Here is a 15,088-nt window from a genome sequence, read left to right on the forward strand (position 1 = left end):
TCTCTTAACAGGAAACAATGTCTATGGAAAGCTGCTACTCATTGTTGAACTTGAACAATGAAGATTCTAAGTTAAATATACATCTTGCAGATATGTTTCATAATACACAAAGAGGGTAAATTTACGAGGGAATTTCATGAAGGAATGGAATAACTTTGATTGAGTCCTTAATGAAGTGTGCCATCTCTGACTTGTAGTGAGATGATCATGTTTTGAAAGTAGGAGCAGAAAATACATACTGTCCCAAAGACTAATAAATGCACTGGACAACTTCTTTCGTTGCTAAATAAATCCTAGTATCCAAGGATAGTTAATGTGATTCTGGAGATGCATGTAATAGTTCAGTACTATGCTTCTTTACTACAGTTTGGCATGTTATGCTCATTTTGTCCAGTTAGAGATAGGGGAAAGCTCAATAAATAGTTTACATATTTACATTTAGGGCAGCACTCCTCTCAATTTTGTGAAAACTGGAATTCCAAAGCACTGCCAAAACTAAGATAATTCACAAAGAACATTGTTTAACTTAAGGTATTTGTTTATAAGAGCAATGATGAATATAGATGCAATTAATTGGCTTAACCTTGGGTTGAAGGGAAGTATAAAGTCAATGAGTTTAAACATAATTTGGATATAAAAGAAACTCCTCCCTGCAAAGTTTAGCTAAGATGAGCTCTCAGCTTTAATCTTACTATGAAGAATTGAAAAAGAGGTATTGGAAAAAAAATTAGCCATGGCTTGTGACTTGTATTTATGCAACCAAAAAACAATTTGTCATTCAAAATGATGCAACTTAATAAAGACGGCATTATTTGCCTTCTTACTGTGGGGTGTAATGACTGTAAAATTAAAGTTGTAGTAAGACTCTCCATGGATTGTTACAAATTCTCCATTCCATGCTGTTGTTAATGTTGAAAAACACCATCATTTAAGTTTTGTTTCTTAAATGTACATACTCTTTTGTTAAGATGAACTATTTCTTTTTCAAATTTCCAGATGTGAATGAGTGTGATGACAATAATGGTGGCTGTCAACAAATCTGCGTTAATACCATGGGAAGTTATGAATGCCAGTGTAAAGAGGGATTCTTTCTGAGTGATAACCAACATACCTGCATCCACCGCTCTAATGGTGAGTGTAAATCTATCATTATGGAGGGAGGAGGAATATGAATGAAAGTTACTCTTGGGTTTAATGACTTGCTTATGTTGTGTGGGATAATCATGTTAATGTTAATAGAATCTGAATTTAATAAAGAACATTATTTTTGTTTTGCTGAATATAAGGTTCATGTTATTTTGTTAAGTTTAAATACAAGGTGCTACTTTGGATTTGTGCCTCGCTTCTTCATGTAAAATGTAGCTAGCAAAATTTACTTTCCTGAATTCCAATTATCATTACAACTCCAAAAGAGGGGAAAAGAATAATTATACTAAAACCCCTAGTAACCTGCACCTATAAGGATTGTTAGATGCTGGATAAGTGAATTTTACGGTTGCTTGAGATTGCGTGCTGTGTGATTGGCGAACTGACTTTTTAGCCTATTTATTTTCTGTGATTTTTTTTTTGACCAGTTGCTTGAGGCTGCTGGTTGCTTGAATTCTGGATAATGGGGATTTTATGGCATTAGAAGCTGTGGTATGAATATAATGCAGAAATTATTTATCATTATTTGACATGAATTGTTTTTACTTAAATATTTGTGCATTTAATTTCAAAACTGAGAGGTTTGGTGTATCAAAAATTGAAAGGAAAATGTTTCCTCATTTTTTTTTTAAATACATGAATGATTAAACCCTGGGAAATCTTGTGGATTATCATACTGGTGAAATAGAGAATATTTTCTTACATTTTGTAGAACTGATAATTCTACGCTGACTAATTTTTTCTGAAGAAGTGAATGCCTTTTCTGCTATGCTCATTTGTATATAAATATGCTTGTTCAGGTTTTTCTTTCAAACAATTATCTCCAAAGGCATGTTAATGTGAAACTGAGAATTTTCAATGGAGAAACATAAAAGTTGCAGATGTTGGAATCTTGAGTAAACAATGAGAACTCAGCGGTGAGGTAGCATCCATGGGAAAATATGGTCAGTCAACATTTTGGGTCGGTGCTCTGTATCAGTCCCAACCAGAAACATTGACTGGCCATTTCTGCACATGGGTGTTTCTTGACCCGCTGAGTTTCTCCAGCAAGCTCATTGTTTGCTGCAAGAGAATTTTCAAAATCACCTTTTAAATTGCATAATTTTTTTTTCAATTGAATAACAGTATTGTAGTCCAATGGTCTTGCAGGCATAAACTTTAATTCCTTTGTCATCCCCTATCTATGTTTTGGGTTTTTCTTTGACTGATCAATGTAGACAGAACAGATTCCTGCAGCTAGTTTGCAATGATCCTTCAAGCAATTGAATTTTTATTTTTCTGTTGAGATACAATTTTTTTTCTTACAAGCAATTAGATGTGGTGAAGACTGTCTCCTGTGCAAATGAAAATTGATGATCAATTCACAAGGTGTGTGAGAGTGGTTAAGACTTCATAAAATGTGTAAGCATTTATAGAGTTTTTAAAAATCCGCTGTACAAATTAGCATGTGGTTTCACTTGGAACTGTTGAAAATTACTCTTTATGAAAGCTTGACGACTCCTGTGTGAAAGTGGAAGTCCAGATTCTATATTTTGTTGACTTGACTGGTGATTTTCCAGACTTCCTCTTCATTTATATTCTTTATAATCCAATGGTGGTGCCTTCCAAGATCCCTGAATAGTTATGTTAATCTACTCTTGGATCATGTACCAGGTTGAGAATGGCACAGGATCAGTTAGACTATTCATTTAAATGATGCAGCAATGAGGAAGAAAGGCAAGAGAAAGGTACTGTTCTTTTAGTCAAAGTAGGAAATGCTGGAAATACTCCACAGGCCAGGCAGCATCCTTGGGGAGAAAAGCAGGTTTGAGTGCTTCATTGTTCCATTCATCAGAACTGGGATAAAATAAAAATGGAACATGTTGAAATTGCTGAGTGAGGGGAAATATTTAAGGAAATACCTGTGATATGTTGGAGGCCAAGAAAAACTGAATAGGAAAGTGATGGTGCTGGCTGAGAGAGGGTGGTGAAAGCTTGTTAATCACAATGGATTCGTCTGGAGAAGCGGATGGAGGAGTGACACTGAGTTGATGTATTACTTGAAATTCAATGTTCATGCTGTTGAGGAGGCACATGTGAAATTCTGCCTCTCCTAGAAGGGCAGTGGAGATCCCTGGATAGAGGAGGGGAGGGGAGGGAAGGTGTAGGAATTGGTGTTACTGTTCCTGGAGACAGGTTGGATGGATGACCGCGGAAGGAAGAGTGAACAAGGAAGACACAGTCTGAGTGATTCCTGCGAAAAGTAGAAAGGGGTGGGGGAGGGAGTTGTGGCTGTTGATGTGATCGATTTATACTGGATAATCTACAATCCAATGATATGAAAATTGAATTATTCAATTTCGCCCACTCAACTTGGTCCCTTTCTCTCTCTCCTTCTCATCCACCAGGTTTCTCTCACACATCCCTTTCTTTTCAAACTATCTCCCACACTCCGGTTCCCCAGTTCCTTTCCCTTTCCACACCTCCACACAACTGTCCTACTGTATCGCCTTCTGAATTGTTCTCATCAGGTCATCAGCCCTCCCTTCCTCTCTCCTTCCCTCCCTTCCTCTCTGTCCCATTTTCACTGACATCCTTGCTTCAGCAGCTGTCTCCACCTTTACTGTCTGCCACCCACCCCTGTCCTCCTATATCCATCTGCCCATTTTGTTCGCCTTCCAACTCCACCGGCTTTCTTCACCCCTCCTTGGTATACTTATCACTTTCTGACCCTTCCCCCTGTCTTCCCTTTCCTTTCTTAGCCCATTGTCCTCCATGGACGCTACCTGACGCATTGAGTTCTTCCAGAATTTTGTTTAATGATCTGGTGTCTGGCTTGCAGAACTTCGTTTATTCTACCTGTTATTTTAATTCTCTGTACACTCTCACTCTGTTCCTGTATGGGGTAAAGGAACAGCACCTCATCTTTTGATGGAACACTTGGTAACCCTCAGGACTCAACATTGAATTAAAGAATTTTACATAATCACCCATTTTAGTTTGCATAAGAATTGACCAGTTTTGATCAAAGATGATTATCAATAAAATTAACTTTTTTTTCTCCCCATGCATGCTGCCTGGCCCCATCTCCTCCTTGGGGGATTCCCACATTTTTTCCTCCATCTCACTCTCTGCTTATTACTCCAGGTAAATCAGCTGCAAATAAGATCCTGCTACCAACAGCTTTTGTCATTCAATCTCCATGCATATACTTCTCTTCACTACAACGAAACATATTTAATTTCTTTTAATTTAACTTCTCCCTTGTTCTGCAGAAGTGTCACTGACTTACAACTTTGACTCTCTTTCTCTCCCAATTGAAGTGTCCTGGCCTGCTAAGTCTAGTATTTCCTGCTTTCATTTCCAATTTCTGCCATCTACAGTTTCTTTATGCTTTTCAGGTCTTTTTAAAACGAATTGAGTTTGCTTTCATGTTTTTATTCAACTTTGTTTTTGACAAGATATTTTAAAATTGTTTATTTAATTTAAATAATTTTTAAGTGCTTCTCCATGTCAGGGATATACAGAAGTATTGGACAAAAATGACTGATTTAGCAGATGCAAATCTGGGACTGAGGATTTGCCATGGGCCAATGGTTTTAGGAGGAATTATGTCTTGCCTTGCCCATATAACCTGACTATGTCATCTGAGATTCAGAACCTCTGAAAACTCTTGTGCAATTTAGCCCAGCAAGGTCAACTTGGCCTAACTCTGCTATGTTAGAGATAGTAAAGTGGTCTTCACTCAGCAACATCTGGGCCACAATCAACACTTTACATTGTGAAATATTCTGTATTCCCATCTCGTTTCTCATGTGTCAGGTTTTGACAGTGTGACATAAGATGTTGCAGCTTGCAGGCGAGACAAACAAAACATTGCACCAACAATATTCTTGTATATTTCTTTGACTTGAAAGTACTCAGAAACCTTGTTCTTTTTAAACGCACTTTGGCAAAAATGGAGAGAAAAATGCATAAGGTTACAAATTACACAAAGATGAGGACTGCAGTTTGTAAAGAAAGCAGTAAGGAGTTGAAGCCTGTTTTTCCATCCACCCTCATGGAAAAATTGGTTGATAAAGTGTGATTTGTGTAATAGTGTGATACATATTATTTGAAGTTTAAATACTATTGTTCACTTGACATTTCTGCTTGTGCACTGAGAAATTTTCAGAACAAAATCTGTGTTGTCTTAGTACGTATAAAGGAAGGTTTGATACAACTTCTGAGGAAATTTGTTGTTAATAATGGATTTAATCTATTATTGAATTAATACTTGCTAAATTGCAGACTATCTGCTTTTCATATGTGGAGTAGATGATTGCCAGCTAAAATGTGGTGCATTTGCCGCTGGAAATATTGTAAAGTTGACTGTAAATCTAATCTCTTCTTGTGTTGAAGAACCATTTCACTTGTCTGCTTTGCTTTTCATGATCTTCTCATTGGACTCTTGATATCACTTCTAGATTCTTTCATTGCTCTCCATTCTAAAAGCCCAAAGTCTCAATAAGACAGACTGATGGGTCAACTAAGACAGAAATTTTATTATGAAGGCAATTGAGAGTGCAAGCCTGTGTCCTCAATGTTACTATTTCACTGGATACCTTCAAACTAGTAGTTCTCAACCTTTTTCTTTCCACTCACATACCACTTTATAAGCCATCGGTCCTCTGTGATTGGTAAAGGATTGCTTAAGGTGATATGTGAGTTGGAAGGGAAGGTTGAGAATCACCGCTCTAGACCCAATTTTTACTGAAATATTTTGCTTGAGAATAGTTGTCATTGGGCCATTTCCTTTGGAGTTATGAAACCCTGCATATAATGAGTCAATTAGGTATGAATAAAACAGTGATTTTCAATTTTTTTCTTTCCACCCACATACCACCTTAAGCAATCTCCTACTAATCACAGAGCACCTATGACATAGGGAATACTTAAAGTGGTGTGTGAGTGGGAAGAAAAAGGCTTCAAACATTTATTTCAATTTTTTTAATTTTCATTATTGATGTCTGAGAACTTGAGGTGAATTGGAAATGGGCTACTCTTTCAAATCTATTTGATTAATGTTCCCTTGCACATGGACCATATTAATAAAAATATTTCTTAATTTTTGGCTTTTTCCAGACAGAAGGAAACTGGACTTTTGATATTTGCTAACAGAAGGAAAACTGAGAAAAATGGTTTTGAATACATTTCATTCACAATATGCTAAGTTCTTTACCAGATCTATGTTTCTAAACCTTGTACAACTATCATTCACATTTTGATTTCATCGACTTTGTCCTTCAATGGCTGTCAGTATTGTAGACTGCTTTACTGACAGATGATTTACAAACTGATCAATCTGTTCTTTAAAATTCTAAACAAATCATCTGCAATGGTAAGCATTCCAGAATTAATTTACAAAGGAGCAAATGCAATGTTGAGAAATTTAGTTGAAAATACACACTGTTAAATGGTTAGTATCTCCCAGATATGGACATCCAAAAGCAAATTTTGTACATTAATAAAGGAGAAGATAAGTATGGATGAAAATAATATCAAGTTAATACTGCACAACACAATTTTCAAATTTGGCAAGCGAAGTTCCCACTGTTATAGTAGTTTGACATAGTCTGAAATAAAATTAATGGCCTAGAAAATGTCCTCAAGATTAAAATAATTTTGCATGCATTATTCAAGATATATAAGATGACATTAAGTGGCTATCAACAGTGTAACACGGAACATTTCTGTTTTGCATAGCCCTTACTTATTCTGGTTAGAAAATACCCTAAGTAATAAGGAAACTGTAAAGAAACATGGGATGTCATTTTAATCTATGTTTATTTTTGGATAAAAAAGGTTGTTCCCAGGTGCAATCACCAACTTCAGTCATAATCTATGCTCCTCACTATCTAAGGCTGTCAGCCAGATTATTTTGGCACATGGAAGAAATCATCATCTGGCTAAACTTATTCTATTTGTTCATATTTTCAGAACCCCTGAAACTGATTGCTTGGGAGATAATAATCTTGGTAGAACTAGATGATAAAATGTGGACTTGATTAGTGAAAGCCACTTTGAATTTGTTATGAAAGCTCATAATTAATTTGATTAGATCCACTGATGATATTACACAAATGATTTTTGTGGATAATGCTGAAATGTGTATGTGAAATTTCAAATAGGATTTTAAAAAGTGCACATAAAATTTGCTGGAATGGATAAAAAACTAGTTGCTAAATAGAAACCAGAGGAAGTCGGTGAGTGGATTGGGAGATAATATATTGCTTTTCAGTACTCAGTATGCATGTATATTGAACTTGGGCATACATGACATTCTCAAGTTTTAAGATAACGTTAAACTTAGAAATGTGGTAGATAATAGGGAAGGGGGCTTTATAAACTTAGGAAAACATAGAAAGAATTCAGACAAGTAATTGATAGCATTTGGTGCAGAAAAAACCGAAATAATGATCTTTGGTCAAAAAAATGAGAAGAGTTAACATGAACCAAGTGGCATAGTTTTGAAAGGGACCAGGAACAGAGGGAACACTTTTTTTTCCCCAGAGCATGTGGCATTCTTGGTTTTAGCAAATGGTTGTTTAATAAAAAACAAGGAAGGTATGGTGAACATTTGCAAACCATTAATTAGTTAGATCCCATTATGTTCAATCATGAGTAAAAACAAATATACTGGTGAAAGCCAGCAGGTCTCACAGCATTCGGAGGTAAAGATATAGCCAACATTTCAATTTCGAGCATCATTCCTTTGGAAAGATATAATAGTTTTGGAGAAAAAGTAGAAGAGATAAAGATGAGTGGCTTTAATTAAGAAGAGAAACTGAAGCTAATGGGATTGGAGCTTTCTCACTGGAAAAGAAAAGATAAGGAAGGGGTTTCATGGAATGGTCAAAATCATTTATATGGATAAAATTAATCAAAGAAAAAAAAGCAGTATTTCCTTTCTGATGCACCTGATGGTCAAAAACATTCCAAAAATATTACAATGAGATTGAATTATTGAATATATCCATTAAAATTACATTAGCTTCAAAACATAGAACACTACAGCATAGTATAGGCCCTTCAGCCCTCAATGTTGCACTGACCCATATATTCCTTTTTTAAAAAAAGTACCAAATCCTCCATATCCCTTAACCCTCTATTTTTATTTCATCCATATTCCCATCTAAGAGTCTCTTAAATGCCTCCTAATGTTTTAGTTTTCCACTACCATCCCTAGCAAGGTTTTCCTGGCACCCTCAACTTTCTATGTACTTGTGCTGCCTGTACCTTTGACATCCACATATTCCTGACAACTCAGGAATAGAGAGAGAGCCACAAGGGACTTTTGAATACCACTTCCTAAAATTAAGTTTAAATAATTTAACTTTTTAAAAAAAAACACTACTTCAATATATCTTCAACAATGAAAACTATTAATCCAATATTGTTATTTTTTTAAAAGGAAAAATCGGTATGTTAGAATTATGGAGTCCTTTAATATACCCTTCATTGATTTTTGCTTCTCTGTTATTCTAGATAATGCTGCATCATTAATAAGGCAACCCTAGACATGGTTCTTAGAAGTGCTCATGTTGGCAGATGAAGATAGAAAATCTTAATAATTCATTTTAACATTTGGCAGAAGAAGCTATCGAGTTGAATTTATCATGTGGTCTCAGGTTTATTATTTTGAAATAAAGTTTGGTGTGATTTTAAAAGAGCATCAAATAGACATCCCAAACTGATTAATTGTCCTCTGTAAATTGTTCTGAATGTGTAAGTGAGTGGTGGAATCTGGCAGCAGTTAAAATGTAGGGAGAATAAATATGGGCTTTCTGCAGGAATGGTGTAGACTCATTGGGCCATAGGACCTATTTCCATGTTGCACCTCTCTATGTCTCTAGCTTTAGGATGGTTTCATGGTATAAGCATGCATGATTATTACCAAAATAAGATCTAGGCCCCACACTCTTCTTGGTTATTACAAGAGAAAGTCTGAGGATTAACACTCTCTTGTTAGCAAGTTTGAAATTGCCCAGCAATCTTTTATTCTTTTCTTTCTTCTTTGGCTTGGCTTCGCTGACGAAGATTTATGGAGGGGTATGTCCGCGTCTGCTGCAGGCTCGTTGGTGATTGACAAGTCCGATGCGGAACAGGCAGGCACGGTTGCAGCGGTTGCAAGGGAAAATTGGTTGGTTGAGGTTGGGTGTTGGGTTTTTCCTCCTTTGTCTTTTGTCAGTGAGGTGGGCTCTGCGGTCTTCTTCAAAGGAGGTTGCTGCCCGCCAAACTGTGAGGCGCCAAGATGCACGGTTTGAGGCGAGATCAGCCCACTGGCGGTGGTCAATGGGGCAGGCACCAAGAGATTTCTTTAAGCAGTCCTTGTACCTTTTCTTTGGTGCACCTCTGTCTCGGTGGCCAGTGGAGAGCTCGCCATAGAACACGATTTTGGGAAGGCGATAGTCCTCCATTCTGGAGACGTGACCCACCCAGCGCAGTTGGGTCTTCAGCAGCGTGGATTCGATGCTTGCGGACTCTGCCAGCTCGAATACTTCGATGTTGGTGATGAAGTCATTCCAGTGAATGTTGAGGATGGAGCGGAGACAGCGCTGATGGAAGCGTTCTAGGAGCCGTAGGTGATGCCGGTAGAGGACCCATGATTCGGAGCCGAACAGGAGCGTGGGTATGACAATGGCTCTGTACATGTTGATCTTTGTGTGTTTCTTCAGGTGATTGTTTTTCTAGACTCTTTTGTGCAGTCTTCCAAAGGCGCTATTTGCCTTGGTGAGTCAGTTGTCTATCTCTTTGTCGATCCTTGCATCAGATGAAATGGTGTAGCCGAGGTAGGTAAACTGGTTGACCGTTTTGAGTTCTGTGTGCCCGTTGGAGATGTTGTGGGGCTGGTAGTCATGGTGGGGAGCTGGCTGATGGAGGACCTCAGTTTTCTTCAGGCTGACTTCCAGGCCAAACATTTTGGCAGTTTATTATCCTGTAAATTTCATATTTGGAAACCTCTTTGGATCCCCGTCAAGCTCACATTTTGTTTCTACAATGTAACAACCAACAAAATAAGTTATTAGACTACAATACTGAGAATTCTGTATTCTTTTCCACATACTGCTGAGAGTTGATTTGGAACTTTAGAAATATGCTGTTAATGATGAAGAATGAAGAGGAGGTTTCTGAGTTTACTCTCAGGCCCTAAATTTTGGCTAAAGATCAATCAAATGTCGATTATTCCTGGGTACAGGTTGGAATTGGTGTCAGTGCAAAAGGCCAGCAAGTGAGCAGCAAAGTAGAGGTTGGGATTACGGAGCTCCTGTGGGAGTCACTGGAAAGGAACATGTCAAGAATATCCTGTAGAACTATAAACTGATTTGCAAGTTTGCTTTCTTTTTATGCTCCCTTAGGAAACTAAGCTTGCATTCTACCCAGCTTTCGGCAATGTAGACAAAAGTAGAATTAAAACGTTATGACAAGTTTTTGGCAGTCCTAGATTATTTTTTTCCCCTGAGGTTTCCAGGAGGTTGCCTGTGTGAGTTGGTAGTGGGCTAAATGTGCCGTGTCTATTTTACTTTCCTTTGACAAGAGGCAGTTCTGCCAAACAGTTTGCAAGTTTCCAGAGAGAAGAATAGAACCTCACTGCTTCAAGCTTGTGTGTAGAATCATCATCTGTGGTTTCAGTACATTTATTTTGTTTCTTGTTGCTACAAAGTCAGTCGTAAAGAATATACTTGTTGGGCTGAGATGATTGTGGAAGAGATTTGAGTCTATTACCAGCCTAGACAACTGTAATCTGATAGACTGCATTGCGTTTGTGGGTGAATGTTGTTGCAACCAGATTTTCTATTATTTTGATCAATTATTTAATGTATTTCTCTGAGCATTTGATACACAATGCTTGAATGATTTCAATCACTGCATTAATGTGGTGCTTTCTGAACTTATACTGATTTTTTTTTTGTAGCTTCAAAACATGGACCTTGTTACATTTCAATCATGACTGTTGTGTACCTAACTTGCATCTAATTGTATTAATTCCAAACAGTGCTGCTCTTGTATTTATTCACATTCTTTTACTCATGGATTCTGAGATTTTGACTGATATTGATCAGATTTAAAAAAAAAACCATATTTTTGATTCCTGATCCTTCCATTATGTTGCCCATTCCTATGGCTATCTCCTAGCTTTATATCCCTTCAACATCTCCATGATTATAAGACCACAAGTCATAGGAGCAGAAATAGGCCTTTCAGCCTATCAAGCCATTTAATCATAAGCTGATCCATTTTCCCACTCAGCCCCACTGCCTGGTCTTCACCCCATAACCTTTGAAGCCATGGCTAATCAAGAACCAATCATCTTTCCCTTAAATACAGCCAGACTTGACTTCCATAACTGCATGTGGCCACAAATTTTGTTCTAAGCAGATTTCCTTCAATCCTGATGATGTTCTGATGTATCTGGCAGAACCAATTAACTCATTACAAAAATTGCAGTGTAACTTGGAAAATTTTGGGATTACATCAGATTATAAAGTCATTTGAGACAAGAGCAAAGTTATGCCACTTATGGGTGGGAATTAGAACAAATTAAGAAAAATTCTCAATTTAAGTGGCTGCTCAATGGGATTAAATATTTAGGTATTATGTAGATAACAACCTACAGAATTTATATAAGTTGAATGATCTTCCCTTCTTTCAGAAAATTAAGAATGATCTTAATAAATGGGTGACCATCCCAATAACTTTGGTTGGAAGGGTCAACTGTATTAAAATGAATGTACAACCTAGAGTACAATTTTTTTCAAAGTTTGTCTATTCCAATACCTCAGACTTTTTTTCAAAACCTTAGGAAGTTTCTGTGGAAAGGTAAAGAGTCCCTATTTATAAATTAACTTGGAATTATGAATTGGGAGGATTAAAGCATCCAGATTTCAAAAAATATTTTTGGGCAACCCAATTGAAGTTTCTCACCTCCCTCTTTGAAGCCTGCTGGAAGATAGAAATGCATAATTGTGTTCCCCTGGAGAAGATCACCTATAACCTCACAAACAGGTATGATGCATTTTCAAGAATATGCAATTCATACCTAAAGTACATCAGGGTAAATCTTCATGGGTAAAATTGAAATTTGCATAAGTTTGGTGAGAGGATAGCAGAAAACCTTATATATAAATGAAATTTTAAATTATTATATGGCCCTAAAGAAGACCCCCTCCCTATTAAAGCATATAATTAGATTAAAACTAATGGTCAAATTGGGGACAAGGGGGGGGGGGGGGTCTTTTACTAAAGCACCCCTGGCTCAAAATATGTTAATTCCATTAACAATTGATAATAAAATCCTGGACACTTGGTCCCAGAGAGGGGTCAAGTATATTGAGGATTGCGACGAGCAAGGACAATTTATGATATTTGAGCAAATTAGGAATAAATATGGAGTTTTAAATACATCTTCATTTAAGATCTTATTTAAGGGACAGATTAGGTTTAGCCTGCTGGAAGATAGAAATGCATAATTGTGTTCCCCTGGAGAAGATCATCTATAACCTCACAAACAGGTATGATGCATTTTCAAGAGTATGTAATTCATACCTAAAGTACATCAGGGTAAATCTTTTAACAATTCCCCCCCCCCCCCCACTCCTGTCTCTTTCCCCCCTGGTGCTCACAGAGCTGAAGACCCTGGATAAGTCAGGTTATTTGTCACTTGATGGGAGTGGGGTTTATCCCAGGTGAAGCCAATCTTTTCTTTTTCTTATTTTTTTTCTTAGTTTTTCTTCTTCTCTTCTTGTTTCTTGGAGGGGGGATGTGGGAGGGTTCCTCTTATTTTGTTGTTCTTTCTCTCTATTACTTTTTTCTCCCTTTGGTTCAACATGGACATTGAATTTGCATTTTTTGTAGTATTATTGCTATTCTTCTTTCTTTATAATCATTGAATCTCATGTTGGCTTTTTGTTTTTTTCTCACGTTCTTGATATCAACGTGCGGGTCGATATTTGTACTATTTTGTTAATATTATTGATATTGATGTTTTTCTTTTTGATTGTTCTTCGTTTTGACTGCATGTTAATTGAAAATTCTCAAAATATATTCAAAAAAAATCCTGAAGTTGTGCCCTCTTGTCCTAGACTCTCCCCACCATGAGAAACAACCTCTCTACATCTATTCTCTCCATGACTTTAAACATTCAAAATGTTTTAATGAGATCCCTGCCACCTCATTCACCTAAATTTCAATGAGTACAGGCCAAGAGATGGCAAGTGCTCCTTGTATGATGACCTTTTTGTCACAGAATCATGCTTGAGAACCTCCTCTGAACTCTGTTCAATATCAAGAGATCCTTTCTTAAATAAGGAGCTCAAAGCTACTCACAATACTCTGTAAGGTCTCATCTGTTCCTTATAAGGTTACAACATCACATTCCTGATTTTGCATTTTATTCCTCTTGAAATGAAAGCCAGAATTGCATTTGCCTTCTTCACCATCGACTCAACCTGTAAGTTTACCTTCAGGATATCCTGCACAAGGGTCCCCACCTCCCTTTGCAGCTGGATATTTTCAATTTTGAAGGAAGTAAGGGAAGAGGTTATGGATGTCCTTGCAGAGATATTTACATCATCTTTGGACTTGAGTGAAATGCTGCTAAAATTGTGCTCTTATTTAAAAAGTGCAACTATGACAAGGGCAAAGATGGGTGAGTAGGAAAGTTGCACAAGGGGATTCTGAGGAGCTGGAGCTGATTAGAGATAGACAGATTGGTTTGTGTGTGGAGATCATGAATAAGATTGATGAGGGCAGGACTATGGCATTGTACTGTATATAAGCGTGTAATAATTGATACCATATAAAAGTTGACCCTCCTATTATTGACCTCGACCATCTGCCCACCAGAGCTCCCAACACCCTGACTGTAGACTCTCGCCTTGATCCCAGCCGCTCACCCATCTGAGCTCCTGATGCCCCATCCACCCACCTATTTGGGCACATGATGCCCCAACTGCCCACCCATATGAGCTCCCAATACCATGACCCCCCACCCATCTGAGCTCACTAAATTTTACCCTAATAATTGGTGCACAGAAGTCGACTCTTACACATGTATATACAGTATGTAGAACTTTGCAAGACCTTTGACAAGGTCCTGTATGACAGGTTAGATCACATGGGGTCCAAGGTGAGCTGGTAAACTGGATTAAAAACTGGCTTGGTGGAAGGGGAAGATTGTTACTTGCATTGCCTCTGAAGAAACGTCTATCCACACGAGCTGTGGTCATAATACGCCTGGTCCCTTTATAGGCATCTCAAAATAGGCAGCCTCCACAAAGCTTCCAAAAATGCGTTCATACCTAGGAGGCAGGAAGAAGGCAGATGGGTGACAGTCAGGAGAAGGAAGGGAAACAAGCAGACCATGCAGGGTACCCCTGTGGCCATTTCCCTCAGAAAAAAAAAAGTATCTCCTTTTGGCTACTGCTGAGAAGAGTGACCTAGCTGTGCAAAGTAGCAGTCAAACCAACAGCCCCTTGGTCACCTCTGAGCCTTAGAAGGGAAGCATGAAGTCAGGTAGAATGATTGTTATAGAAGACTCAATAGTTAAGGGAACAGATAGACTCCTGCAGCTGCAAAAGAGACTCCAGGATAATATGTTGCCTCCCAGGTATAGGATGTCTCTGAGAAGGTGCACAATGTTCTTAAAAGGGGAGGGTGAACAGCCAGAGGTCATGGTACATATTGATACCAATTACATAGGCAGGAGTTGGATAGAGCTCCTCCCTCACTTAGGTCCAGGGCCCCAAACAGGCCTTTCAAGTGAAGCAACACTTCACTTGTGTATCCACTGGTCTGATTGACTGCATCCAGTGCTCGCTTTGTGACCTTCTCTACATCAGAGAGACTGGGCATAAATTGGGAGATCACTTCACTGAGCACCTTTGCTCCATCCACTCCAGAAACTGAGACCTCCCAGTAGTCA

General features: G+C 37.9%; 1 protein-coding gene across 3 annotated transcripts in view; it reads left to right on the top strand.

The window, feature by feature from the left end:
* Positions 1 to 15,088, top strand: part of scube1 (signal peptide, CUB domain, EGF-like 1) — a 224,172-nt gene that overhangs the window by 63,457 nt on the left and 145,627 nt on the right. For all 3 annotated transcript variants that reach the window (XM_069903410.1, XM_069903409.1, XM_069903408.1), the window contains exon 4: positions 997 to 1,131. In XM_069903410.1, the coding sequence (XP_069759511.1) occupies positions 997 to 1,131 (135 nt within the window). The remainder of the gene's footprint in view (positions 1 to 996; positions 1,132 to 15,088) is intronic.

This window comes from Narcine bancroftii, chromosome 11, assembly GCF_036971445.1.
Source record: "Narcine bancroftii isolate sNarBan1 chromosome 11, sNarBan1.hap1, whole genome shotgun sequence".
Taxonomy (NCBI): domain Eukaryota; kingdom Metazoa; phylum Chordata; class Chondrichthyes; order Torpediniformes; family Narcinidae; genus Narcine; species Narcine bancroftii.